Source organism: Cavia porcellus, unplaced genomic scaffold (assembly GCF_034190915.1).
Source record: "Cavia porcellus strain 051 isolate PalLab524CR breed Dunkin Hartley unplaced genomic scaffold, mCavPor4.1 scaffold_1, whole genome shotgun sequence".
Classification (NCBI taxonomy): Eukaryota; Metazoa; Chordata; class Mammalia; order Rodentia; family Caviidae; genus Cavia; species Cavia porcellus.
Genome location: NW_026947484.1, coordinates 82,265,065 through 82,291,339, shown reverse-complemented (window position 1 = coordinate 82,291,339; position 26,275 = coordinate 82,265,065). Strand labels below are relative to the sequence as shown.

The following is a 26,275-nucleotide window of genomic DNA, read 5'->3' as shown; positions in this document are numbered from 1 at the left end:
AGTTGCTAAGCTGTGCTGTTCAAGGCATTAACTGAAACACAATTTATTCTGCTGTACATACACATACCCACATACTGTTATACCAAATAAACTGCGGAAAATTATTTTAAAAATCTCGACTTTGTACTGCATGCTAAGACAGCCTGTTTGCCACACTCCCCCTCAAAGATCAGATATTTGAAACAAAACCAAAACAAGTTCCAAAGACACTACTTTCAAATTCTTTAGGAAAGAAAAGATAAGCAAAATGAAACAGCCTGAACTTGCTTAGGAGAACAGGGGAGAGAGGAAAGGGCTTGCCGAATGAAATCGAAGCAATAAATAAATCACTGAAAGCTTTCTCCTGAAAGTCTAGTGTGGGAATAACAAAAACAATAGAGACGGGTGCCAGCGTCTGCCCCTGCAGGTGCGCCGAACAGGCATGAGCCAGCTCGGTGGTGCTCAGAGTAAGCGGGGTTTGTGTGAAAAGGAAGCAGCACCCTTTATCCTTATCCTTATTTTCTTTAAAAGGCATTTATCACGCTGAAATGGTTTTTTTATCTATTGCCTTGTTTTGCTCATCACAATATATTCTTCTTGCGATACTCTGCCATATAGAAGGATAAATGCGCATCATTCATAGAAAAATGGATGCTCGAGACCACAGTGTCAAGTAAGACACACAAGTACAAATCCTGCATGGTTTCTCTCATAAAGGGAAACCAAAGTGTAAGTAACGTGAAGAACAAAATAAAGATGGTGATACATTTTTTTGCAAATGGGAAAGTGGACCAAGAGATGAGAGGAGGGAGAGTAAAGGGAATTAAAATATTATGTGCATGTGCCAACTTCCGCATTGACTGTAATCATTATGTTCTGCAAGATATACTAATAAAAGTAAACATAATTCCCTTGAGGCCAGCTGTATTGTTTATGAACCTGTGATCATTCCTGGTTCTCAGCTGGCAACAAATACTTACGGAATAAGGAGGGAAGAGATTAAGGAAAAAAAAGCTATATTATGTGCATGTAGCTGTTCCTCAAGATGATTGTAAACTGCATAAATTGCAAATGTGCTGATAAAAAGATAAAACATTTTAACAAGACAAAAACCCCAAAAGAAAAATTTTACAGAAAAATTTAAAAAATTAAGAAGTAGTGAAGGAACCGGTTAATTCACATGTCTAAAGCCACATTCATGGCTAATCACTGGAAAACCAAAGATGATAATCTATATTTACAAGCCCTAGTCATGTATCCCTGAGTTTCAGTAGCTACAAGTTATTATCCACAGACATTTAGTGATTGGATAGTGAGAATTTTTTAAGTAGGTCAGTTAATTTCTTAGCAGCACATAGTATGTTTTCTAGTTAATGTTAAGATATGAAAGTTTTGAGGTTTAGAGGTTATAATCGTGAGTGCTTTGCATATTGAAGCTGTGAAGGGTGTATCTTATTTAAAGGAAAGGTAATAAGTAAAATTTCTGTTTATAATATCCTAAGTAGGCTCTAGTAGATTTTAAGACCTGCTTCATATACATCTATACAGTGAGATTGTTAAAAATAGTGATATAATATTGTAAAATCATAATTTAGAGCAAGAAAGAAATAAGCACGATGATCCCTAAGCGGGTAACATCATTACTGTCCTATGATTTAACCCCTGTCTACCTTACAAAAGCCAGAAGGGAAGCTGTGGTGGTGGATTGTAACACCAGCTGAACTGAGTCAGCCTGGTGCTGAGTGTGGATGGCCCTCTTGAGGACTGTTGCTAGCATAAAAGAACTAAAGAGGAAAAAGTAGTGTTGCTGGTTCTAGTTGGTGCTGTTGGTTCTCCTGTTGCCGTGGGTTATGGAGGAGCTTGTCAACCTTCTTTACTGGTAAGAACTTGGTTGCTCTGATCGTCAGTAGAGCTTGGGACCTCATTGTTGCTGAGAATGGCTCTGGTTCACTTTGGGGGAGCTCTGGTCCTTACTTTGAGCATCGCTTCCTGGCTTTGGAGGGGAAGATGTGTGTTATTTAATCTCCAGGAGAAGCTTTGTCATGCTGGCTTCCTGATACAAACTTGGCTATTCTTGTCGTTGGAGGAGTTTGGGACCTCGGTGTCATTGAGGATGGCTGTGGTACTTTTTTGGGGGAGCCCTGGTCCTTATTTTGACCATAGTTTCTTGGTTCCAGGGCAGAACCCTCAGCCTGCTGGCACAGATCCTTCATCCTGCTGGTACAGACTTTCTAGCTTCCATCACTGACCTTTCAGCCTTCCCAGTGCACACCTGTGAAACTGACTTGCATGAGTCATTCATTGTCTTGGGACCTGCAGTTGGACGCTTGGGAGGCACTGCCATGGGCTCTAGGTCTTCTGCTGGAGTTGTGCAGGACATTGCTGTGGGATCTAGGCCCTTGGCTGGATTCCTTGAGTCTCAGTGTGTGGTCAGATTTCCTGCACATCTTGTTCGTGACTCTTTGAGTGACTATTATAAAATGATTCTATAAATTATGTGTCCTGTATTAAATTGTTTTCCTTGTAAACCTGATTGGACAGAAGCTTACTAATGCGCTGCATAAAATTCTTGAGATCCAGGCAGTGAATGGTGACAGGAAGGCACCTAGCGAGCTCCTCTGAATAGTGGGGCTCAGCGTGCACTCGGCCTTGTGTGTCTCCCCAGGATCACCCAGTACACTCCGTACCAGCCCGAAGTGTCTCAGGGGAGGCTGGAGAGTTTGCTTAACTTCCAGACCATGGTTTGCGACCTCACAGGCATGGACACAGCCAACGCATCCCTGCTGGATGAGGCAACTGCGGCAGCGGAGGCCATGCAGCTGTGTCACAGGTGAGAGGTGCAGCCCAGGACTCTGTGTGGGAGAGGGGCATCCTGAAGTCCCTCTCCTGCTGCCCACGAGGACACACTCCCATGTCCTGATCAGTGTTCAAGGACTTGTCACACACACTTGCGTGGGCATACACTATATATGTTTGTATGTTTGAGAGACATTCAATCATTAGGTGAGGTAACAAAAAGATCTGATCTAGTTTTGATTTTCTTTTTCTCTTTTTGAGACAGGGTCTAATTTTGCTGTATAGTACTGGCCGTATAACTGTGTAGCCCAGCCTGGCCTCAAACTCATGATTATCCTCCTGTCTCAGCTGCCCAAAATTACCATACCCAGCTCTAGTTGTGGTTTTAAAAAAGCCACTATATTGCAAGTTGCGTGAGAAAGATACTTCGTTTTCTCTTACATAATGTTGAGGGGTGTTATGACAACATGGAGATATTATATTGAGGACATATACACTCCTTTCTGACATCTTTAGATCCTTATGATTTACCAATGATGGTTGAGGAGAGCCATGCTGTCTGCACTCAGAAGGAATCAAAGGGCGAGGGTATGGGGACTGTTAGCTAAATAAACATATGTATGTATGTTTGTATTTCTGTAGGTATATGTATGTTTGAATTTATGTGTGTGTTTCTATTTCTATAGGTATATGCATATATTTTATGTCTGTGTAAATACTGTGGGTATTTCCGTAGGTGTACATGTATGTATTTCTGTATGTGTATTTCTGTGTATGTTTATATTTCTGTAGATATATGTGTATCTCTTATGTTCGTGTGTATATATTTATGTGTGTGGGTATTTCTGTAGGTGTGCTTATGTATGCGTTTATGTTTGTGTGGTGTGTGTGTGTGTTTGTATTTGTGTGTATGTGCATGTGCATGTTTGGGGTGCTGACAGCATTTGACCCAGGGCCTTGTGCATGCTGGGCAAGCCTCTTGTAAGTCAAGACTATTTTCCCATAAGAAATAATGGAAATACCCAAAGTACATTCTAAAACACCCCATAAGTTAACTTTTCAAAATAAGATGTGGTGTATAATGTGTATAATTTACCAAAAACACCAATAATTTTCCTAGTGTATTCACCAGAAGGTTATAAAATGCGCCTGGCTTACCAGAAACATTAGCTCTAGCTTTTTCGCAAATTATCGACTCAGGGTATAACTTAGCATCTGCCTTTCATTTATCATCACCAATAATAGCCTTTCTATCTCATCTAACACTGTTGATTGTGACTTACTGACACCTTTAGTGACACTAGCTTTTGTAAGATTGTTGAGATGGTGGATTTCAATATGCTGTACATATTTGTGAGATTGCTCACAAGGACGCCAATCTCATATTTCTTCAGAATTTCCTTCTTACCTTCCTTTCCAAACTTAGCTTCTTTTCTAGCTTTCTTGGACCATTTTGATAGCAGTAATCCTAGTGATTATATAAAGCCCTGACTGAAATCACATCCACAAAACATGTATCTGGGCTTAAATTGACACGTAATGTGTCCTTGCGTACCCTTTTCTGGCATCATGACTCTGTTTACAACTGCACAAGAGGCTGGGATTTTGGTTATAACTCAAGACTTTGGTTGTGAGTGAAACCTACAATTCTGATCGTGACCCAAGTTGCTCAGATGTGAGGCAAGTTGTGGCTTGAGGGTCCACTGCATATTCCTAACCCTTTTTATTTGTCTATTTTGAGAGAGGGTCTCACTAAGTTGCTAGGCTGGAATTTGTGATCTTCCTTCTTCAATCCCCCACATACATTACCTGGAATTATAGGTGTGCACTACTAGGTCCAGGTCCTGTTAATAAGCCCTTCTGCCCCCAACTACTAGGGATTGATCCCAGGAACTTTATACTGTGTTGTCAACCATGCTTTAAAATTTTTTTCCCTGATTGACATGTATTGAAATTTTGTTTTAGTTTTTTTCCTTCCTGTTTTTCTTTTCTCCTTGAAATAAAATGGAATTGGGGAAATAAATAAAAATAAAAATTTTTTGAAACAGTCTCACTAAGTTGCCAGACTAAAGTCAACCTTGTATTCCTCCTTCCTTCCTTAGCTTCCCAGAGTACTGAGATTACAGGTATGCATCATCACACCTGGCTGAGAAACTTTAAGTTTCTGGAGTTTTTCATTTGTTTGTTTGTTTGTTTTTTGAGACAAAGGCTCACTTTGTAGCACAGGCTGGTTTTGAACTCTTAGAAATCCTCCTGCTTCAGCTACCTGACTGCTGCGATTGTAGGCATGCACCACTGCATGCCACCCTGCGCTACATAGTGAGCCTCTGTCTCAAAAAACAAACCCTCTAAGGAAATTTTTGAGTTAAGCCAGGGTGACATAGGCCTGTAATCGCAGCACTCTGGGAAGCTGAAGATGGAGGATTACAAGTTAGATCCCTGTCTGGAAAATTTAATGACTTAAACCCTACCTCAGGCTAAAAAAGGACCGGAGGTATAACACGGTGTGAAGGTCCTGAGTATGATATTCAGTACCAACAACAACAACAAAGGAAAACCCCCACGGAGAAATAGTTTTTCAGATAAGCCCATTGATGCTCCCTGAATATTGGAGTTCTGTTACTGGGTTTGAAAGGAAGAATGGATACTGGGGAGAATTGGCAATTTGTGTATTACACAATTAGTGTGTAATAAGATCAGTGTCTTTTATAGAGAGCATTGTACTTGGATTATAAATTTTCTGGATTTTTTTTTCCTGTTTTACAATAGACTCCCCATTTCCTTAGTCATCTCTCTGCCACGTGCCTCCTGTTGTCTCCTTGGTGTTTGACCCATCGCCCTGGACGTACCATGACCTATGCAGCTTTGCCTCTGCTCGTGTTTAGTTTGTCCCCACCACTCACTGTTACTAATGACATTTCATGTGCATCCTTTTAATAAATCTTAGTCACAACTTCAGAGTGTTTCCTGAAATCCATTTCTAGACGTTTTTCCAGGGTCCTGGCATGCAGTTAACAATGGTTCATGAGCTCTCCCCCAGTTTTAATTCTCAATTTTGTGGTTTCGCCAGAGCAGACCTTCCTGGTAGGATTCTCATGTAGAAGCACCCAGTGGGGAAATGTGACCCCACTTTGGCAGGTCTGTCTCTTGGCTCCCACAGACTGGCAGGGTGGGGAGATGAGGCTCAAACTCAGTCAGCAGTTCAGGTGTGGTGACCTCTGTGGTAGATTCCAGCCCTGGAGCCTTCTGCTTCCAGAGCAGCCCGGAGTGAACTTGGGCGCTTCGTGCTCCTGGGAAAGGGTGATCACAAAGGAAAGCCACTGCTCATCTCTCTGGTCACTAACCTAAAATCAGCTTGTCACTGATTTTCCAGCTCTTTCTTGCTTTTGCCTTCTCACTGCCCCCCCCCCCCAGCAACCTCTTTTTCTATAAGAAAGCATTTGCTTTCCACTTGAAAAGCTGAGGGTTTTCCATACAATGTGCAGAGTTTGCTGACAACCACTAGTGCAGCATCTGCTCCTTTTCCAGATGCTTAACTCACTTCCTCCTCTTAATTCTCATGCTGGGTGTCTGCATTTAGATTTACCCTGGGAAGCAGACTACAGAGCTTAGCTGTATGCTCTTTGAGACAGATCTGGCTGTGCCATTCAGGCTGGCATTGAACTCACTATGTAGCCCATGCTGGATTGAAAAGGCGTGTGCCACCCCCGGGTTGTTTATTGTGTACCTTTCTTGGAGATTACATGCACAGCACAACACACATGTATACCCTCTCTACCCACAGATACATGCTTTTCTTTTTATCTAGATGTGCTTTGATACATCGTGTTGGTTTTTGTTTCTGAAAAGCCCCTGGGATTTGGTCGTTGATCCAGCTGTGCTTTTTGTAACCCTGTGCACATCACAGCCTATCTGAGTCCTTTTCTCTTCTTACTGAGTGGGCATGCAATTCATATCACTAAATGCTCCTTTTGGTAATAAAATGTCAAGATGTTTTAGAACTTTCTTTTTCTTTTTAATTTTCACGTGTCTATCATTGCCCTTGGCTTTTCTTTCATTTTTTTCATATATTTTTAAGAACTTTTAACTATATGACACTGGTTTTGCTAAATGGGGTTGGAGTGGGAGTTAGATTTAGGTGGGATTGTTATTAATGACTCAGAATTTTTTATATTGTGCTCAGACTTTCCCCGAAGATCACATTGGCTTTGCTTTCTCAGACTCTCTGACTTTTTTTGATGTTTATGTTTGAATGTGCTTTTTCATTTCAACAGACATAATAAGAGGAAGAAATTTTTTGTCGACCCTCGTTGCCACCCGCAGACGATAGCTGTTGTCCAGACCCGCGCCAAGTAATTATATTCATTTGTGTAGTGAGCCCCGGGTAATAGCATTCTCATCTCTGCTGCATCTCCTTCCCACATTCCAATCTGATTGGAGGTGAACCTGCTTTTAACTGGGGTTGTGGAGTTTTCCACTCCAGTATTCCCCAGGGCTGTGTCTAGTAAGTGCGCTCTCAGAATTGAGGGGGAAATTTGTGATATTTAGTTGCCTTTTTGTTATGGTAAGTTATCATGCCATTTTATCTTCTTTCATAAAAAGAAGATTAAAAATTTTAAACCATTTCAGTAGTATTTTGGAAAGTTTGAGGAACAGGGTAAAATTGAACTCGCACACAACAGTTATAGCTTTTGCATATTCCCTGCAAACATAGTTCACAGGAAATCCACTCAGCACTTCATGTAATGTGGTGTAGACTGAAGTGTGTTGTACTGGCGAGTGCTGTCTCAGGACACAGAAACACAGCCCAGCTGCCACTGTGCATAGTTGCTTTCTCCTTTAGGCACAATGCCCATTCGTCTCGCATCCCATGCTACCACCCCTTTAGAAGGGGTTTCCTGACCTGTGACATCACAAGGCAGTTCTTAGCATAAAAGGACCGGGGTGGGGTAGACAGGCCTGGGAGAATGTAGAAAATGAATGCCGGCTCACTGAAATGGGTGAATTAGTTTGTTTATCCCATACATGAATGTGTGATTCTTCCTTGTTTTACATCTTTCCAGGTTTCGTGGAGTCCTCGTTGAGTTGAAATTACCCCATGAAATGGACTTCAGTGGAAAAGATGTCAGTGGAGTGTTGTTCCAATACCCAGACACCGAGGGAAAGGTGGAGGACTTCACAGAACTGGTGGAGCGAGCCCATGAGAATGGGGTAGGCAGAGAGCTTTGTGGGGGCTCAGGGAGATGTGTTCTAGCTTCTGTCTGTCTAGAGTTCTTTTGCTGCCTCCTATTTCCATTCTGCTATCCTATGTAACAGTAAAAGTCTGCTTCCTACCTCTTTCCTATTAATTTTTGTTTACTGACTCCTGGCACATGATGGATACTCAGCGGATATTTTTTGAATGAATGAATGAATGAGCAAAAGGAGTTAAGACTCTGAGCTGGCTCAGCCAGTCCACCTGCAGGGGAGATCGTGCACTCTGTACTCTGTCCCCCTCCCAGGGAAAGGTAACAGTCTTGACCCCTTCTCTCATTTCCTTTCCAGAGCCTGACCTGCTGTGCTACTGATCTTCTAGCTCTGTGTATCTTGAGGCCCCCTGGAGAATTCGGGGTGGACATCGCCCTAGGAAACTCTCAGAGGTTTGGCGTGCCACTAGGCTATGGGGGACCACACGCAGCCTTTTTTGCTGTCAAAGAAAACTTGGTGAGGATGGCACCTGGCAGGATGGTTGGTGTGACGAGGTAAAGCAGCTCTAGTTCTCCTCCACGCTACTGGGGTTAGGATTTTCCTGTCCCTTTTTATTGTTGTTGGGTCAAGTAAAGAAACGTATAGCTCAGACTACGCAGAGGAATCTGGGGTATAAACTAGCTTCTCTCAAACAATGTAATATTTGTACATATTTGAAAAAGTGTGACTGCAGCATATTAGTATTGTTGTCACTGACATGTAGGTGCATTTATTTAGACTGACGGGACCTTGAAAGACTGGATATTTGTGTATGCTTTGTTCTCACCATTTCCTTTCTCAAAAGTATCATCCTGCCACACTATTATGCAGATACAAGTGCAAGAGAGATTTATTATAAAGCACACATTTCCTAGGAGTTCCTGTGCCACATGGCCTGTCAAGTAATGTTTTTCTTTTTGTTGAATTCTAAAAATAATCTTTACTTTAAAATTTTTTATATGAGCATTACAGGAAACAACACAAGAAGAAAGAATAGAGTAATCTACAGTCATAAGCAGCCCAGCAGGATGTGCCATTTTGTGCACCTGAGACTGTACAGTGTGGGCCATGCTTTTCCACGTGTCATAAATATTCACCAATTCAAACTCCTAAAGCTACAAGAGTATTTTTGATAGCTGGAAATTTATTGTAGCAAACCAATCTCAAATATTTTCTAAATGCGTTTTTAATCTAGTGCTTCTCATTAATGAAATTTCTCAGAATAAGGACTTAGAAGAACTGGGCATGGTGGTAAATGCCTGTAATTTCCACGGTTTGGGGCTTGAGGAAGGAGGGCTGCAAGTTTGAGGTCCCACCTGAGCAAGACCCTGACTTGAAATAAATAAATAGGGTTGGGGATGTCACTCAATGTGAAGTCAATGGCAAAACAAAAAGCAGTTTTGAAAACTGCCAGAATAATTACTGGGAAAATTTAACATAATCTTTTTGCTAAAAGCCAGAATAATTGGTGAATGGTAAAGATTTGCAATACTTTGTGACACAACAACTTTTTTAGTGTAAAAAATAACAGTTTTATCAAGTATTGTCATATCAGCTTGCTTCGTGATGTCTCTTCACCATAGATGAGGCAGAGGACTTTCTAATTTAAATAGTTTGATATATTGTTGTTGGCAGATTTTCATGATGAACTTTTTATTTTTCTGAAAGTGAGATCCTAAATTTTCAACTGCATTAAAGAGGAAAAAATTTGAGAGATAGTGGTAAGATTTAACATTTTTGTTTTTAAATTGCCAATCTCTGTACTTCTAGTATAGAAATTCTATTTTCACAGGTGTTTCCCTTCTTCCTGTTTCTGCCAAGAAGTTCAGAGTGAAATTTAATTGTCAGTCATCAAATGACATCCTCTTAGGTGGATAATTCATGGAGTTTATTTTTTCTTTTTTTTTGAAGACCAGTTCTGGCTATATGGTTCAAGCTGGTTTTGAACTCAATGTGTAGTGCAGGCTGGCCTTGAATGCATGGTGATCTTTCTGTCTAAGCCGCCCATATTCTGGAATTATAAGGATGTGCCATCATCAAACCCAACCCTGGGAAATTTCTTTTCATTGGTTCTTATTCCATATGTCTCTAAATGAAAAAAAAAAAAAAATCAGTGGACTTCTTAGGATGGTTTGAAAATTTTTGTTAATTGTTTAATTTAATTTGTTTTTGAAATAGGGTCTTGCTCTGTAGTTCAGGCTAGCCTTGAATTCATTGTGTCACCCAGACTGGGTCTCAAACTGCCTCTGCTTGCTGCGTGCTGGGATTACAGGCCTCTACTACCTGCCCAGCTGGAAATGGATTTGTAATATGCTCACACCCACGTAACTTTGCTGATTCAGTTCACCTGGGTAGGAAAGACATTCTCCTTTTGATGGTACCTGCTGCTATGATGATCTGTGCTAAACAGAGGGTGGGTTATCTTGTTCCAGGGATGCCACTGGCAAAGAAGTCTACCGCCTTGCTCTTCAAACCCGAGAACAGCACATCCGGAGAGACAAAGCTACCAGCAACATCTGTACGGCTCAGGTAAATCACACCTCTGAATGCTCCAGAAGTGAGCTTCTCCCTCGTTCACTGAATTGATCATTCATTTACTGCTTGCCAAGCAGTCCTCATGCTAGAAATAGTAAAATCGTAGGGGTAAGGAAGGCCGTGGTCTTGTCAGAACCAAAATATTGTGTGTCCTATGGCTTTGTGAGTGTGTGTGCACATTCTGTGTTTACTCCATTGTAAATGGCTTAATAAGTTAAAAAAAAAAAAAACAAAAAAAAACCACATTGTTTTTGTTTAACCTAAAACGACATCTTCAGATCTTAGGCTAAGCTTAGAGAAACAACAAAGGGAGCACTCCCTACTTTTTATCTCATGTATCTGCGTGAGGGGCTCAGGGTGTGAGGGCTCCTGCTCTGTCACCATCTTGGCCGTGGAGAGGTCCTCATGGATGGGACTGCAGTGGCCTCCTGGGAGTGAGCTGGGACAACTGGGGCTGTCAGAGTATTTGGCGTGGCTGATGGCCCGGATGGTCCCCACAGCTCTTAAAGTTGCTTCAGAGCTTGGGTCAGAGGGTTTTCAAGAGCTGTAGAATTGTATTCCAAGTTTTTGAGTGCTTCAAAATCACTTGCTTTGTTCTTTTTTTTTTTTTTTTTTTTACTTGCTTTGTACTTTACTTCCTTTGTACTTTAACTTTTTTTTACTTTCTTTGTCCTTTAACAACCATGTGAGTATAAAATTCTCAGATCTAACCTCTACACACACGTCCCCAGTTCTTTATTGCCTCTCTGTCTTGCAGTATTTTTTATCATATTGTTTTGGGCTTTGCTTTTTAAAATTTAGCTATGTATACTGAATTCTTTCTTAGTTCATACAAATCTATCCTTGTTTATTTTTTAACAATTGCACTTTATTCCATAGTATGAATGAAACCATAATTGCTTTGATTGTAGCTCCATTTGGTTTATTTTCAATGGCTCAAAACCTATATTATAATGAACTTTTTGCAGTGTATTTACCAGCCTGAAGCTTTTTAATTTGAGACAATCCCATTTATTGATTCTTGATGTTATTTCTTGTGCAGTTGAAATTTGTCGGAAAATAAAGTGTTAATGTATTTTTCAAGAGTCACCTGTTTTATCTTCCAGAAGATTGTTACTGTTTATACATTTATATTTTTTTGTCTGTTTTGATTTAGTTTAGTATGTGGGGAGAGGTAGGGGTCCAGATCCTGTCTTCTGCACGGGGGTGGTCATTTGTTGAAGAGGCTGTCTTTCCTCCAGCATATGTTTTTGGTCCACTTTGCAAAGATCAGATGGCAGGATGTGCCTGGGGTTGTTTCTTCATCCTCTGTTCTGCCTCATTGAATCAAAATGTCTGTTTTTGTGCCAATATCATGCTAGTTGTTTTATCACTAGCTTTGTAATATAACTTCAAAGCTGGGATTGGGATGTCTCATGCTTTGTTCTCATTACCCAGGATTGGCTTTTGCTAATCTGAGTCTCTTCTGCATTGTATGAATTTTAGCATTGCTTTGCCTTTGGTATTTTGATTGGGCAGTTTGGCCACTTGACTATATTTGTTCTATCTAGACAGGAATAGGGGATCTTTACATTTTCTGATATCCTTTGATCTCTTTTTTCAGAGTACTGTAATTTTCATCAGAGTGGTTTTGCACTAAAATGGTTAGGTTATTTCCTAAGTCTTTATTTTTGGTGCCATTGTGAATGATATTGTTTTCCTGATTACCCCCCCGCCATGGCTTCATTATTTATATACAGGAATGCTATGGATTTTTGTGTTTTGATTTTGTATCCTATATTACTGAATTTAGTTTAATTCTAGGGTTTCTTTTGGTGGAATTTTTCAGATCTTCTATGTAAAGTATCATAACATCTATGAATAATTATAATTCAACTTCTTCCTTTTCTAAACGTGTACTTCATATTTCTTTCTCTTGCCTGAGTTCTCTGGCTAATGTTTTGAGTACTGTGTTAGACAGAAGTGGTAACAGTGGACATTCTTGTCTTGGTCCTGATTTTAGAGGAAAGTTCTAGTTTTTTTTTGTTTAATATGATGTTGGTATAGTTTGTCATAGTAGCTTTTATCAGATTCTGATAAGGTCTTTCTATATCTAATTTTGTCAGAGGCTTCTAATCACACATAGATGTTGGATATTGTGAAAGGCTTTTTTTATATCTGTTGAGATGATTATTATTTTTGTCTATGTGATGTAGTAAATGTATTGATTTGTGTATGTTGAGCCATTTCTGCATCCTGGAATGAAGGGATGGTGTGTGATCTTCTTGCATTCTATTTGCCAATACATACCTTGTGCCTATTTTATTAGAGAGATTGACTTGTAAATTCTCTTTTTTGGTTGGGCCCTTGTTTGGTTTTGGAATCAGGGTAATGCTAGTTTCAGGAGTGGCGTCGTGGGAGTACCCCTTCCCTTCCAATTTCATTAAGGTTAGGGTCTAACAAATTCATTATTAAATATTGGTTTTGTTATATTATGGTTTGTTTTTTTTTTGAGACAGAGTCTCAGGATATAATTCAGGCTGGCCTTGAATTCACTGTGTATCCAAGGCTGATCTCCAACTCACAGTGATCCCTTCTGCCTCAGCTTCCTGAGTACTGGGTTCTAGGCATGTGCCACCATGCCCAGCTTATTAAATATGGTTTTGATGTGATGTAGCAGCCTGCTCTCCCTCTTGTGGGCAACATAATTGTAGGCATGAGTGAGAACCCTGTGTCTTGGATATTTGTATATATTCACATAGTCAAGCAGGTTATAAAGGGTCCCTAACTAACGTAGAAAATCCAGGAAATCTGATGATTTAATTATATCTTTATTTGCAGTATTAGCATCCCAAGTCATTTAATTTCTTTTTCAAATAAATAGTCTTCTATCAAGTCAATGGGGACATGGTTCTGAAATGTCCTTTATTCTTTTTTTTAAAATTTTTTTAATTTTAAAAGGCAAAATAGAAAAAAACGAATAGAAATGATACAGAATTTCAAAAAAGAAAAAAGTAAGGAATTAGCACTGGTTAATATATTGCACATTGTTATTTCAGAACTAGTTGTTCAGATTACAAAATCTAGGTACAAAAGTGATCAATCAAACAATTATAGCACAAACTGTTCTTTTTGGTGAACTAAGAGAGATTAGTAGTATAGTTATCTAATATACATACATGTACATAAATTTACCACTATACATGTAATCTTTTCCTTTCTTCCTTGTTTCCTTTCCTCTATCCCAGTAGCTCTGTCCTTTTGTGCACTTTCTTTCCCTTTCATTATTATAATATCTATTGTATATTTTGGATCTTCTTACTCTTTCAGATTTTTATTTTTTATTGTTATACTAGGGAGACAATATGATATTTATAAATGTGAGTTTATTTCATGTATGAGTATGGTCTCAAGTTGCCTCCATTTACCTATAAAAGCCTCAAGATCATCCTTTTTATAGCTGAGTAATATTCCATTGCATAAAAATACTACATCTTTTTCATCTACTCTGCAGTTGATGGGCATTTTGGTTGTTTCCAAGATTTAACAATTACAAATTGTGCTGCTATGTACATAGGTACACATATATCACTGTGGTGTGGCATTCTAAATTTTTCTGGGAAAACACCCAGAAGGGGAATAGCTGGGTTGAATGGGACTTCCAATCCTACTTTTTTGAGGAATCTCCACACTGATTTCCACAATGGCTGCACTGGTCTACACTCCCACCAGCAGCGGAGAAGGGTTCTTTTTTCCCCACAGCCTCACCAACATTTGTTACCAGTTTATTTCTTGATGGCAGCCATTCTTCCCGGAGTAGTATGCAATCTCAATGCTGTTTTAATTTACATTTCTGGTATGACCAGAGATGTTGAACATGTCTTCATGTATTTATTTGCCATTTGTATTTCTTCCTCTGGGAAATGTGTGTTCATTTCTGACGTCCATGTTTGGATTGGGTCTTTGAATTTGAGGGGCCTGATGTTTTTCAGTTCTTATAAATCTCTAGATATGTGTCTGAGGGACAGCTGGCTAAAATTCTTCCCGTTCTGTGAGTTTTCTTTTCACTATGTTGGTGATTTCATTTGAAATACAAAAACTTTTTAATTGCCCTTAATTCTTTCAGGCCCTTTTGGCCAATGTGGCTGCCATGTTCGCCATCTACCATGGTTCCCATGGGCTAAAGCATATTGCCAGGAGAGTGCATAATGCCACTTTGATTTTGTCAGAAGGTGAGTTGGTTATCTGTTTAAAATATTTGAGCTTAACAAAACTGATAGGTCAAATCGGAAACTTGGAGTATGTCCAATAATAAATGTAAAATTAGCAGTCAGATGACAAACTTTAAAATATTTTTGATATCTATGACAGACTTAGTGTTAGTATTTTTAATAAATATTATTTATGTTCTTTACCCCTAAACACAAAATAATAAACAGCGGTGGAAAATAACACTAAAAATTGTATATATGTGTATTGTATATATGTGTATTAGAGAGAACAAGCAAAATAGATAAATAGTTCAGGGCTGGGGATTTAGCTCAGCGGCATAAGTGCCTGCCCTGAAAGCAGGCAGTCGTGAGTTCGATCCCTGGTACCGATAAAAAGGAAAAAGACAAAAAAAGAAAAAAAAAAAGATAAATAGTTCAAAAAGTTTTCCAGATTATTCTTTTTTTTGTCTTTTTCCTTTTTATCGGTAGCGGGGATCGAACTCACGACTGCCTGCTTGCAAGCAGGCGCTTATGCCACTGAGCTAAATCTCCAGCCCTCCAGATTATTCTTTTGTCTCAAATATGTTTTAATTTATGCACTGATTTGTTTCATTGATAGTACTAGTTTTTATTAGTTCACTGAAAATAAAATTGTACTATTATCTATTTCTTAGAGACTTTTTTAGTCTTATACTCGAGTAACTACATGTAAGATTATGATACACAATGTATTAACTATTGTCATTCCCTTCTTTTGTTTGAATTTTTAATCTTTTCATAAAATAAGCGAGTGACATTAAATGTAATTTAGAAAGAAACCGTATACAATAATAAAGATACACAATTTCAAACTGACAAGATTCAAGGAAGTATCAATTAAAGCAATAAACTAGTATTTGGCCCATCACATTGATAAAGATTAGGAAAAATTATGATACTTTATGACTTATGGATGTCACAAATACTACGTATCAAAAGCTTTAAAAAGTTCCTATAATTTGGCATTCTACTTCTAGGAATATATCTAAAGGTCATAAGCAGGTAACTGTGTCCATTGAAACTTGTTTATAACACCCGGGTCTCAGAAATAGCCTAAATATTTAATAATAAGTGATTAAATTATGATATACCTGTGTTTTTGACTGTTATACAGCTATTGGAAATAATGAGTTTATTGATCTCACACTTAAGATACTCAGAGTTATGCACACCAAAATGAAGCAGTACTTAGTTCTAGTTGGTGGTGATGAATTTTCTTTTTATATGTGTTTCATAAAATTTTTTATTTGACATGATTTTCTACCATAATAATAAATGTACTTTTACTTTTTTTTTTTTTTTTTTTTTTTTTTGAGACAAGCTCTTGCTATATAGTCCAAGCTAGCCTCAAACTTAAAGTCATCCTCCTGCCTCGGCCTCCTGAGTGCTAGGATTATAGGCATGCATCACCCTGCCTGGGGCATAAATGTATTTATCTTTTAAGCAACCATCAAAATACTGGTTAGGACCAGGGACAGCCTGTGGTAGAAACTCCTTTATTTCTCTGTGAAATGTTGACAGCTGAGGAGAAGTTTCTGTATCAAGGATCCATGGCTCTCCTGTCTTGTGTAGGTCTCAAGCGAGCAGGTCACTGCCTCCATCACGACATGTTCTTTGACACCTTGAAGGTTCAGTGTGGCTGCTCGTTGAAGGAGGTCTTGACCAGGGCTGCTCAGCGGCAAATCAACTTTCGTCTCTTCGAGGATGGCACAGTAAGTCAGAGTCTCAGTATTTTGTCAGATTCTCTGAATTTCATGACTTTTCTTACCAAAAGCATTGCTCTTTATTAGAAACAATGGGAGTTGAGGCACACTCTGTTTTCTTGAATGGGTATGTTTTCCAATTTGGAATACCGCGTGACATTTTCAGATAGATACTCATTTATCCTCAGCTTTCATCAAGGCTGGGTTTTCATGCATGGGGATTACTCAAGGTAAAGACTCTGATACTCATTTATCCTCAGCTTTCACCAAGGCTGGGTTTTCATGCGTGGGGATTACTCAAGGTAAAGACTCTGACAGGTGATACCGTAAGTAAGGAAAATGAAGAAAAAGTTAAACTTACTTAGTTCCGGGAGGAGTGTCCCACAGCACCTGGGCTGTTGGCCTGTCAAAGTGACCCTTGGGACATCTCAGGCACCTTCCCCTAAGGGTTCTTCTGAAGCTCACGGTATTCCTTGGTTTTTCCCTTGGGAATTTTGTTTGGCACCTTCTTCCCTTTGACCTCTCTGTGGATCCTCTGGTGACTTTGGAGTTAGAGCTGATGCTTTTCTTCCTTGTTTGTTTTTGTTTCTGTAGCTTGGTATCTCTCTAGATGAGACCGTTAATGAGAGCGATCTGGATGATTTGTTGTGGATCTTTGGCTGTGAGTCATCTGCAGTAAGTAAATGAAGGCGTGGCTTCCTCATGGTGGCTGAGAAGGCGGTATCAGAGGTGGCTTTGCCTCTCTGGAACCTGAGTGTGAGGGAGGGAGGACCCATGTGTGACCTTGGGGTGGCCGCTATAAAATAATGCCACCGCCTGCCCCTTGCTCATGTGACTGCCGACAGCTAAAGGTCACTCTTGGAAAGCTCCAGCCAAGACCGTGCAGTCAGGCTGCAGTGGTACCTCGCATCCTGAACTTGATTCTTGCCATGATTCTGGTCATAGACTAAGTTATACGACAGTGGAACCAAATTCAATGGCTAGGTTCAATGCTGACCTTAGGGAGAAATTTGATTTGGTTCTCAGCCAATTCAGTTTGCAACCAGAATTGGGAAAAAAATTAAGTTCATTAACTGAGGTCCCACTGTAGTTGGAAGACTTGTTAATGCTGTTTAATTGAAACTGTTCCCTAATACAAAGATTTGGGGCATTGATATCGTAGTTATTGTGAATTTGGGGAAAGTTTTGGTGCTCATTTATTTAATACATGGCAGCTGAGGACCTGATACGTATCAGGTACTGTGATAGGCCCTGAGGCTATGAATGGGACATGCTGCCTGCCCATACTGAGTCTGTAATCCAGTGGGGATCCAGGCTTAAAAGCATAGCACTCCAATCCAGGTGCTTGACAGTGGCGTGTGAGATCACCTTGTAAGCTCAGATGGTGAGCTTCTCTACAGGGCTTGGACTGACTGTCCTTAGTTCTGAGATCTCAAAGATGAGGAGGCATTAAGATGGCACAGTGGAGAAGGAAAGTAGCCTCAGAGGTGTTCCAAACACTAAGCAGAGTTCTCTTTTGAACTTTATTTTTTTATTAAATAGGCCAAGTGAAGAGAGATTCTATGAGAAATAAAAGCACTTTAGTGTGACCAAATTGGTCTCTAAAATAATGAAGTAGCAGAGGCAAACTTGGATCAGGATGAATGTTGCATGGGATTAAAGTGGAAGAGTAGTCAGTAGCTCCCTTGATCTGTGAGAGAATCCAATCAAAACATGGTGCACCGCCTGCTGCAGGAAAGTCATCACTGAGTATTCTCTGAATGATTGAGTGAGAGCCTTTGCTGCACAAGTAGCAGTACCTTCCAGGGTATGGCGTGGCACTGTTTTGGTTCTGTGCCCTCTGAGAGAGGACTTGGGCACTGGACACTGATGGTGAATTACCAGAGCCTCACAGTGCTCCCTTTTGAACTTTAACTTTTAATTAGTAGGGTTGAACAAACCTATTCCCTTTTTAACACTGCACCAGATTTAATCACAGTTAAGTGGTCTGTCTGTTTGAGGAATGTCCTGGGGCTACCTGTGTAGGATCAGATGGTCATACTCTCAGCCCAGGGAGAGAGGAGGAGCAAGCTAACATGTGTTCTGGAGAGTAAATTTACCAGATACGTGATTTGCAAATACTTCTGTTGTGTGGGCTGTCTTGTAACTCTCTGTTATGGCCTCTGATGAACATATATTTTTAAATGTTTTTTGCAGTACTAGGGACTTAACTCAGGACTTTTCATACATATGCTAGGCAAGCCCTGTGTCACTAAGCTATACCTCCAACCAAAATGTTTTTAATTTTAATGAAATCTAATTTATTTTTTTTTATTTTCTTTTCAATTTCATATTTAAGAAACCATTGCTGAATCCAAGGTCATGGCAGATTTGTTCCTGTGTTTCCTTCATAGAGTTTAATAGTTGGGGCTTTTTAGTGTGTGTCTGATCCATCTCACATGTTCTATGCTGGTCCCTCTGCCAGGCGTGGTTTCTGCCCTTTAGTTCTGGTGCTTTCTTCCTGCAGGAACTGGTGGCCGAAAGTATGGGGGAGGAGCAGAGAGGTATCCCAGGGTCCACATTCAAGAGAACTAGCCCGTTCCTCACACATCAGGTGTTCAACAGGTTTGTGTGGCTTGGGTGGCTTCTGTGTCTGGCACCATGGCACTAAGCTAGGGAGTTTACTCAGGGGTGGCTGCTTCTGATGCTGACGGCGATCCAACCTGGGTAACTGTGGCTCAGCCATGGCTCACTAATAAAGCAGTATTATCCCATTCCTGACCTGGGCCATGCAGGGCCTGCTTCCTGGTGGCCCTGCCCTGACACTGTTGGGGAGGGGGAAGTTCCCACCTGGAACGCTTTACCCAGTTTCCTCTCACGCTCAGCTTCTTGCCTCCAGCCACCCTCGGAGGCCTCAGAGTTGATATGTCTCTGGTGGCCAAAACTGCTTTGTACTTTGAGACGAGAGCTCAGTGTGTCTTGTCCTTCAGGAAGATGAGTACAGCCTTTCTCTGATCTTACCCGCTATAACCATGTGTTTTGTGTTCACAGCTATCACTCAGAAACAAATATTGTCCGGTACATGAAGAAACTAGAAAACAAAGATATTTCCCTTGTTCACAGCATGATTCCACTGGTAGTTGTTTAAGGCTTTTTCCCTCGCCCCACCCCTGCCCTGCCCGGAGCCCTGGGTGATGTATAATATAATGAGAAGAAGGGGTGGTCATGGGGGATGCGGGAGGGCTGATACAGGGCACCACCAGTGCAGTCCATTTCGGATGTGCTTCTTGCAGGGATCCTGCACCATGAAGCTCAACAGCTCATCTGAACTCACAGTAAGTTGGTCCCTGGCACGAGGAGGGCAGTTAGCAGGGGCAGTTTTCCAGTGTGTATAGAGGCCAGTAACTAAAGGAAGCTAGTGGAACAGGGATACTTTAATCCTTTACCTTGCTGTTCACCAATCTTGAAAGATGCCCTGAAATTTCTCACAACTTGATCACTTAAACTTATGGGTAAAATTATTTTTATTGTTTATAGTTTTGAGACTGGGTTTTGCTATGTTACCCGGGTTGTTCTTGAACTCATGGATTCAAGTGATCCTCCTGCCTCAGCCTCTCAAGTGTCTGGGACTACAGGCATACTCCACTGCAGCCAGCTATGTAAAATTATTGTTTTTTAGTTAATTAGATGTATAGTAGGTATGCCTTCCTGAACTCTTCCTTTTTTAAGAAATCTGTGGCATTAAAAACTTCTGTTTTTCAGTTTGTAGTTGTTAACTTCCAGTAGAATTAAGAACCATAAACCTTTTTTTCTAAAAATCCATTCAATGTGTCAGAAGGGTAGGGATTGGAGGTTTAAATTATTCCTTGAGTCACCAGAAGATTTGTGTAACTCGTGGCATTTTAGTTAGCATCTCTGCTAAGCTTAGGATCCTTTTTAGCAAAGTTAACCTGTTCCTTTTATTTGTTAGCATTAGGCTGATATGCAAAATCACATTAGACAACTTGTTTTATATTATGAGGGGAAGGATACTTCCTTTATTTTCCTATTTATTTGCCCAGGCTGGCCTTGAACTCACTGTATGGTCCAGGTTGGCCTCAGACTTAGGAAGATACTCCTGCCTCAGCTGCCCAAGTGATGGGATTCCAGGTGTGTGCCACCCTACCTGGCACCTGTTTATATTTATGTTTGTGGCTTGTTCTGCTTATGCAGAGAGAGAGAGTGAGTAGTATATGCATATATGAGAATCAGGATAAGCTCATTGGGTTTCATGTATATAAATCAATCTTGGGGACCCAGTGTGATGGTGTACAAATGTAATCCCACCACTTGGGAGGCTGAGGCAGGAGGATAGCTGAGTTTAATGTCAGCTTGGGATACTACTCCATAGTGAGTTCAAGGCCAGCCTGAGCTACTTAGTGAGACCTTGTGGTAAAGAAACAAGCAAAGTGTATCTTGGGGCCTTTTTTTTTTTTTTTTTTTTTTTAAATAAATTGTCTTTGTGGCCTTCATGGCATACTTGTACAATGAAGCTACCATAGTGACAGTACTTAATTTTGTCAGATTTGGTAAGACCAAGGTAAATTCCTATATTTAAGTACTTGAAACAGTCTCTTGCACATAGTAGGATTCTTTCTTTTTCTCCCCTTCCTTCCCTTCTCTTCCCTCTCCCTCTATCTCTTGATCTCCTTCCCATTTGAGAAAAAGTTACCTCTCTGTTTCATATTAGCTTTTATTTTGCTCCTTATTTGTAATTTAGGTTTCTCATGTAAGAGGAACCATGTGATACACATTTGTGTGTCTTGATTTATTTCACTTAAAATTATGATCTTGAGGTGCATCCATTTTCTTCCTCATCAACCGTTTGCCTTTCTTTACTGTAGAGTGGTCCTCCATTGTGTATTCTCGATGTTAAGTATTATGATCACCATCCAATTGTCATTACTGAAGTTGTTATTGCTATAGTGATATAAATATTTTTCCCTCCCTTCTTGCCTTTCAGCCCATCTCATGGAAAGAATTTGCAAACATCCATCCCTTTGTGCCTCTGGACCAAGCTCAAGGGTACCAGCAGCTCTTCCGAGAGCTTGAGAAGGATTTGTGTGAGCTCACAGGTTATGACCAAGTCTCTTTCCAGCCCAATAGGTAAGGGGGTTTCTTTTCCTCTTGTTTGTTTTCCATTGTTACACAATAGTCACCCCAAACCTCGGAGACTTAAAAACAATTTATTTTGTGTCATTCTATAAAATAACTGGACAATTCCGTTTTACTGGGGAGTTACTATTGCCTTAGATGGTCTCATTGACATAGCTGGAAAGTTAGTGATGGTTTTTTCCAGAAGTGACAGAAGGTGTTGACCAGACCTCATTCCTCCTTGGTAAGGGCCTTTTCCCATTGTTTCTTGCACCTCTTTATGTCTCAGTTCAACATGGAGAGTTCTGAGGTGAAGCACTCAGCACTGTAACCCTCTTAGAGCCCACTTCCTCTTGTGACTGAGGCATCGCTTGTAGAGCATCGTACCTGTGAGAGCGAGCTCGGGGCCAGTCTTGAGCCCACGTGATGTGAATGTCGGGAGACGTTCATTGTGGGCTGACTTGGTACACTTCCTATCAATGATTCAGCATAAGGGCAAGAGTCCAGCCCACGCGTTAGCTCCTAACAAGCAGCAGTGTGTCAGTCTGGAAGGGCTGGGGAGCCTCGGTCCTGCTTTGGTTCTGTCATTCCCCTCTTCTAGCTTCATCATCTGTGAATGAAAAACTTTTCAAAATTAGGAGACTCCAGCAAAACTTCTCATGTACTTACTAAAAGTACAATTCCTGAGCTCCACTCGAGACCTACTGACCACGATCTCCAGGGCTGGAGACAAGACTCTTTTATGATAAATGACTGAGGGGTTCTGAGGGAGTCTCAGTGTGCAAGACCCCGTGGGGGTCTCCAGAAGAGGACTCAAGGTGCCTGCCCTTCAAGTAGGTTCTCTACCTGCAGCCTCAGTCTTGGCATCACTGGGGCAGCGGGTTGGTGAAGAATTTCTATTTCAAAATAATGAGATCAAACAGTTTTGAAAAAGACACCCATCTGTTGTGTCACTTTCAAACAGATCAATTATGTGTTAATCGAACAGAACCAAACCTTGCCTCCTGTTTGGTAAGGTAGGTTACACAGCAAAGCCGTGCACTCTGTGAAAGCTGTGTACCTTATAAAATACCAAACCTCTAGGAGGAGCACAGAGGGCCACTGAGGGCAAGCACTCTTGGTAACTGCCTTTTCAACTCTCATTTCATATATAGGGAGGAATTGCTAGAAAGTGAAGCTTCTGTGTACTTGCATTGGAAGTTTATTATTCAGCGACAAAGTGGTACAGACCTGTAATCCCGACATTCTTGGGGGCTGAGGCAAGAGGATCACAACTTTGACCCCCACCTGATCAATTTAGTAAATTAATGATTGATACCTTCTCTCAAACAAAAAAAGGGCCCGGAGCTGAATGTGGTGGTGCATGCCTATAATCATAACACTTGGGAGGAGGATCAGAGTTACAACCAGCCTGCTCTGCAACGCAAGATCCTGTCTCAAAAAAACCCCCCAAAAATTCAAAATACAACAAAAAACTGGGGATGTAGCTCACTGGGGATGTAATTCAGTGCAGAGGCGCAGGGCTTGATCCCCAGCAAAACAGAACCGAACTGAACTGAACCATCTTTCACCTTTAAAAAAATTGTTACATGTTGAAAATGAAGAAACTCTGCCCTCTGGCAATGGAATATGATTGCATTTTGAGTGTTGTATGTATCACAGAGTGTTGTACTATTTCTAGATATTTTACTTGTTGCGTCAGCTCTTTCAGGGAGTTGCAGTCCCAGCCAGGGTCACAGAAGGCCAATTTATATATGAGAAAGTTTGCCTTCCCTAATGCAGTGGTTCCCAGCCTCGTCTGGAAATCAGTCACAGGCTGACTGTATGATGCACCATCTCAACCCCAAGTTCAATTATAATCTCAGCGGGGCTCAGCTGGAGTGGGGACCGGAGCTTGGGCATGTTATTTAAATCCCTCTCGGTCAGTGAGGGTGAGTCTCCTAGAGCTTTCAGTGGTACAAACAGCCTGCTGCAGCCTGCACACAGTAGGGTCCCACCACTGCCCTGGAAGGTTGAGACCCCATCTGATAAACTTTGTTGTTTTCCCCGGGTTCATGTGTTCTTTGTCCTAATTTCCTCATTCTTATGATTGACAGTGATAGTCCCATGTCCGTGTCTTACAGGAAAGTAAAGAGATCCTTACAGGGCAGACTTCTGTCTTATCTCCTCCTGAGAATACCAAATGTAACAGCCATTTTCAGGATCTGATCTGAGGGTCGTGGGGCCACATGCAGGGCCTCAGCCTAGCTGAGCTGTTTATGGTCCTCAGCAGAAGATGCCAGTCTGACAAGGGAAGTGCTCGATTCTTCTGGGAAATGGTTGTTGGTCATCGGCTGTCCTTCCACCATATAAAGCAATTTGATGTCTTGATTCAGGGAAATGAAGAAAGAATGTGCCTCGCCTTCTGTATGCAAGCGAGGTTTCCTTGTTTGGTTTGGTTTTAGTTTTTCTTGTTTTTTCCTCATTATGTCTCATTTTGGTTTACTTGGGCTAATCTCTGCATGATCGCATTGCAGATTCCTCACCTTCTGCTTCCTCTGTATGTACCCAGGAGCTATCCAAGTATTGGTTAATTCTTCATATTTACTGCTAGCTAGTGTCTGCTCAACTCCAAGGACCTGTATGGGTTTCATATTTATTACAAGAAGAAACAAAGTCTCCTGATTACTCTGAGGAAGTATTTAGTGTATCCTTCGGCTGTCGAAGTTATACTCACAGAGGGTATGGACATAATTATCAAGGAACCATTTACACCCCCTTGGTATCTTCGTTTATGCTTAATTGAAGCTGCCCAGTGCATCTGTAGAGTTCTAGAGTTTAGCCACAAAATGGTTTTGAACCTGAGTATGTTTCCTTTTTGTTATTGTATGTTACATAAAATATAACCTAGCATAATTTTAAAAAGGAGGCTTAGTAATATTTTTGCAACTCTTAACATTCTTACTATATATTATCAAAGTACATTCAGTTGCTTGTGCTGTCACTACCACCATCCACCTCCAGAATTTTTTGTATTCTCATAAATTTACACTAATTCCTCGCTCTCCACTCCTCCTAGCACCAGGAAATTACCTGGCTTGGCTACTCTAAGCGCCTCACCTACCTAGACACATACAAAATTTGTCCTTTCGCATCTGGCCTTCTTTGCTCAGCTTAATGGCTTCAAGGTCCTTTGGAGACAATCTCACTGTATGGTTCATGCTGGTGTTTAGCTCTCTATAGGCAAAAGTGGACTTGAGCTCGAGGCAATCCTCCTGCCTCAGCTTCCCAAGTGCTGGGATTACAGGCATTGCCACCACCATACCCAGTTGAAGGTTCTTCAGTATTACAGCATGTGCTAGAATTTCATTTTAAGGCCAAGTATTTCTTCAGAGGTAGAAGGATTTGATGTCTTGATTCAGGGAAATGTACCACATTTTGTTTATCTATTTAGCCATCAATGGACATTTGGATCATTTCTGTCTTCTAGCTATTATGAATAATGCTTCTGTGAATGTTGGTGTACAAATATCTCTGAGTTCCTATTTTCATTTCTTTTGGATCTGTATCTAGAAGTAAATATTGGATATATAGTAATCTTGTGTTTAATTTTTTGAGGGATTGCAATGGCTGTACCATGTCCATTCCTAATAGCAGTGCAAAAATTTTCCGGTTTCTCTACATGTCACCAACGGTATTTTTCCTTTAAATTATGACATTTTACTGAGTGATTTGGATTTGAATTTCCTCAATGGTTAGTGGTGTCTAGCATCTTTTCAAAGGCTTAATGGGTGTTTCTGTTTTTCTCTGGAAGAATATTCAGGTGTTTTGAATTTTTTTGAAATGAGACAGGTCTTGCTTTGTAGTTTAGGCTGTTTATGAACTCACTGTGGAGCCTAGGCTGGCCTTGAATTCAAAGCAATCCTCCCACCTCTGCCTCTAGAGTGCTGGGATTACAGGTATGAGCCACTGTGCCCAGCTTTGACCATTTTTTATTTATTTGGGTTACTTGGGAGATTTTTGCTGTTGAGTTGCAAGGTATATAATTTAAAAATAATATATATGGGTAATGATGGACTTTACTTTTTTTTTTTAAGGAAATAAAACAGAACAGGAAAATAAAATAGTGATAGGACAGTAGGAAATCCACAATCATTACTATATTGTATATTGTTATCCCCTAAATAGCAGCTCAGTCTACTGGCCCCAGGCTTGCACAGTCAGTCAAACAACACAAATGTCAGGTTGCTTCCCTTCTTTGGTTATTATTGTCTCAGCCTGTGTTGCATCAGGTTGCTTACAGCGGGGTAGGGAAAGGCAGCTTCCTCAGACTTGTTCCTGGCCTTTAGAACCTCTGTCAGCACACAGGGAGGCTGCACAGCTTTCCTAATGCTTCACCCTGGCCAGCAGGGCCTCCACCACCACAGGGGGTGACTGTGTGGCTTCCTTTCTGCTTCTCCTGGCCGCCCCGGCCACTGCCCCTGGTTTTCTTACTTTTGCTGGATTCCTGAGTTAGTTCTTTCCATGGGCTTCAGCTCTCAGTTTAGATCCTTCCTGTGTCTGTGGGACCCACCACCCTCCTCTTCTTCTTCATGTTACTATGTTTTTTGGGTCTGGACAATAAACTTGGAGAGATTCTCTCTCTGCTGCTGTACCATTTTCCCGTATAAGTCCCATTGTGTGTAGGTTTTTGAGGCTTTGAGCCCTGTGTCACTA

General features: G+C 40.7%; 1 protein-coding gene across 1 annotated transcript in view; it reads left to right on the top strand.

Moving 5' to 3' along the window:
- Gldc (glycine decarboxylase) overlaps window positions 1–26,275 on the top strand; it is a 120,505-nt gene that overhangs the window by 35,660 nt on the left and 58,570 nt on the right. The window contains exons 4-15 of the mRNA XM_003472172.5: window positions 2,645–2,809; window positions 7,050–7,127; window positions 7,839–7,986; window positions 8,320–8,516; window positions 10,434–10,530; window positions 14,642–14,747; window positions 16,338–16,477; window positions 17,063–17,143; window positions 18,975–19,072; window positions 19,499–19,583; window positions 19,741–19,782; window positions 21,450–21,592. Coding sequence (XP_003472220.3) covers window positions 2,645–2,809; window positions 7,050–7,127; window positions 7,839–7,986; window positions 8,320–8,516; window positions 10,434–10,530; window positions 14,642–14,747; window positions 16,338–16,477; window positions 17,063–17,143; window positions 18,975–19,072; window positions 19,499–19,583; window positions 19,741–19,782; window positions 21,450–21,592 — 1,380 coding nt within the window. The remainder of the gene's footprint in view (window positions 1–2,644; window positions 2,810–7,049; window positions 7,128–7,838; window positions 7,987–8,319; window positions 8,517–10,433; window positions 10,531–14,641; window positions 14,748–16,337; window positions 16,478–17,062; window positions 17,144–18,974; window positions 19,073–19,498; window positions 19,584–19,740; window positions 19,783–21,449; window positions 21,593–26,275) is intronic.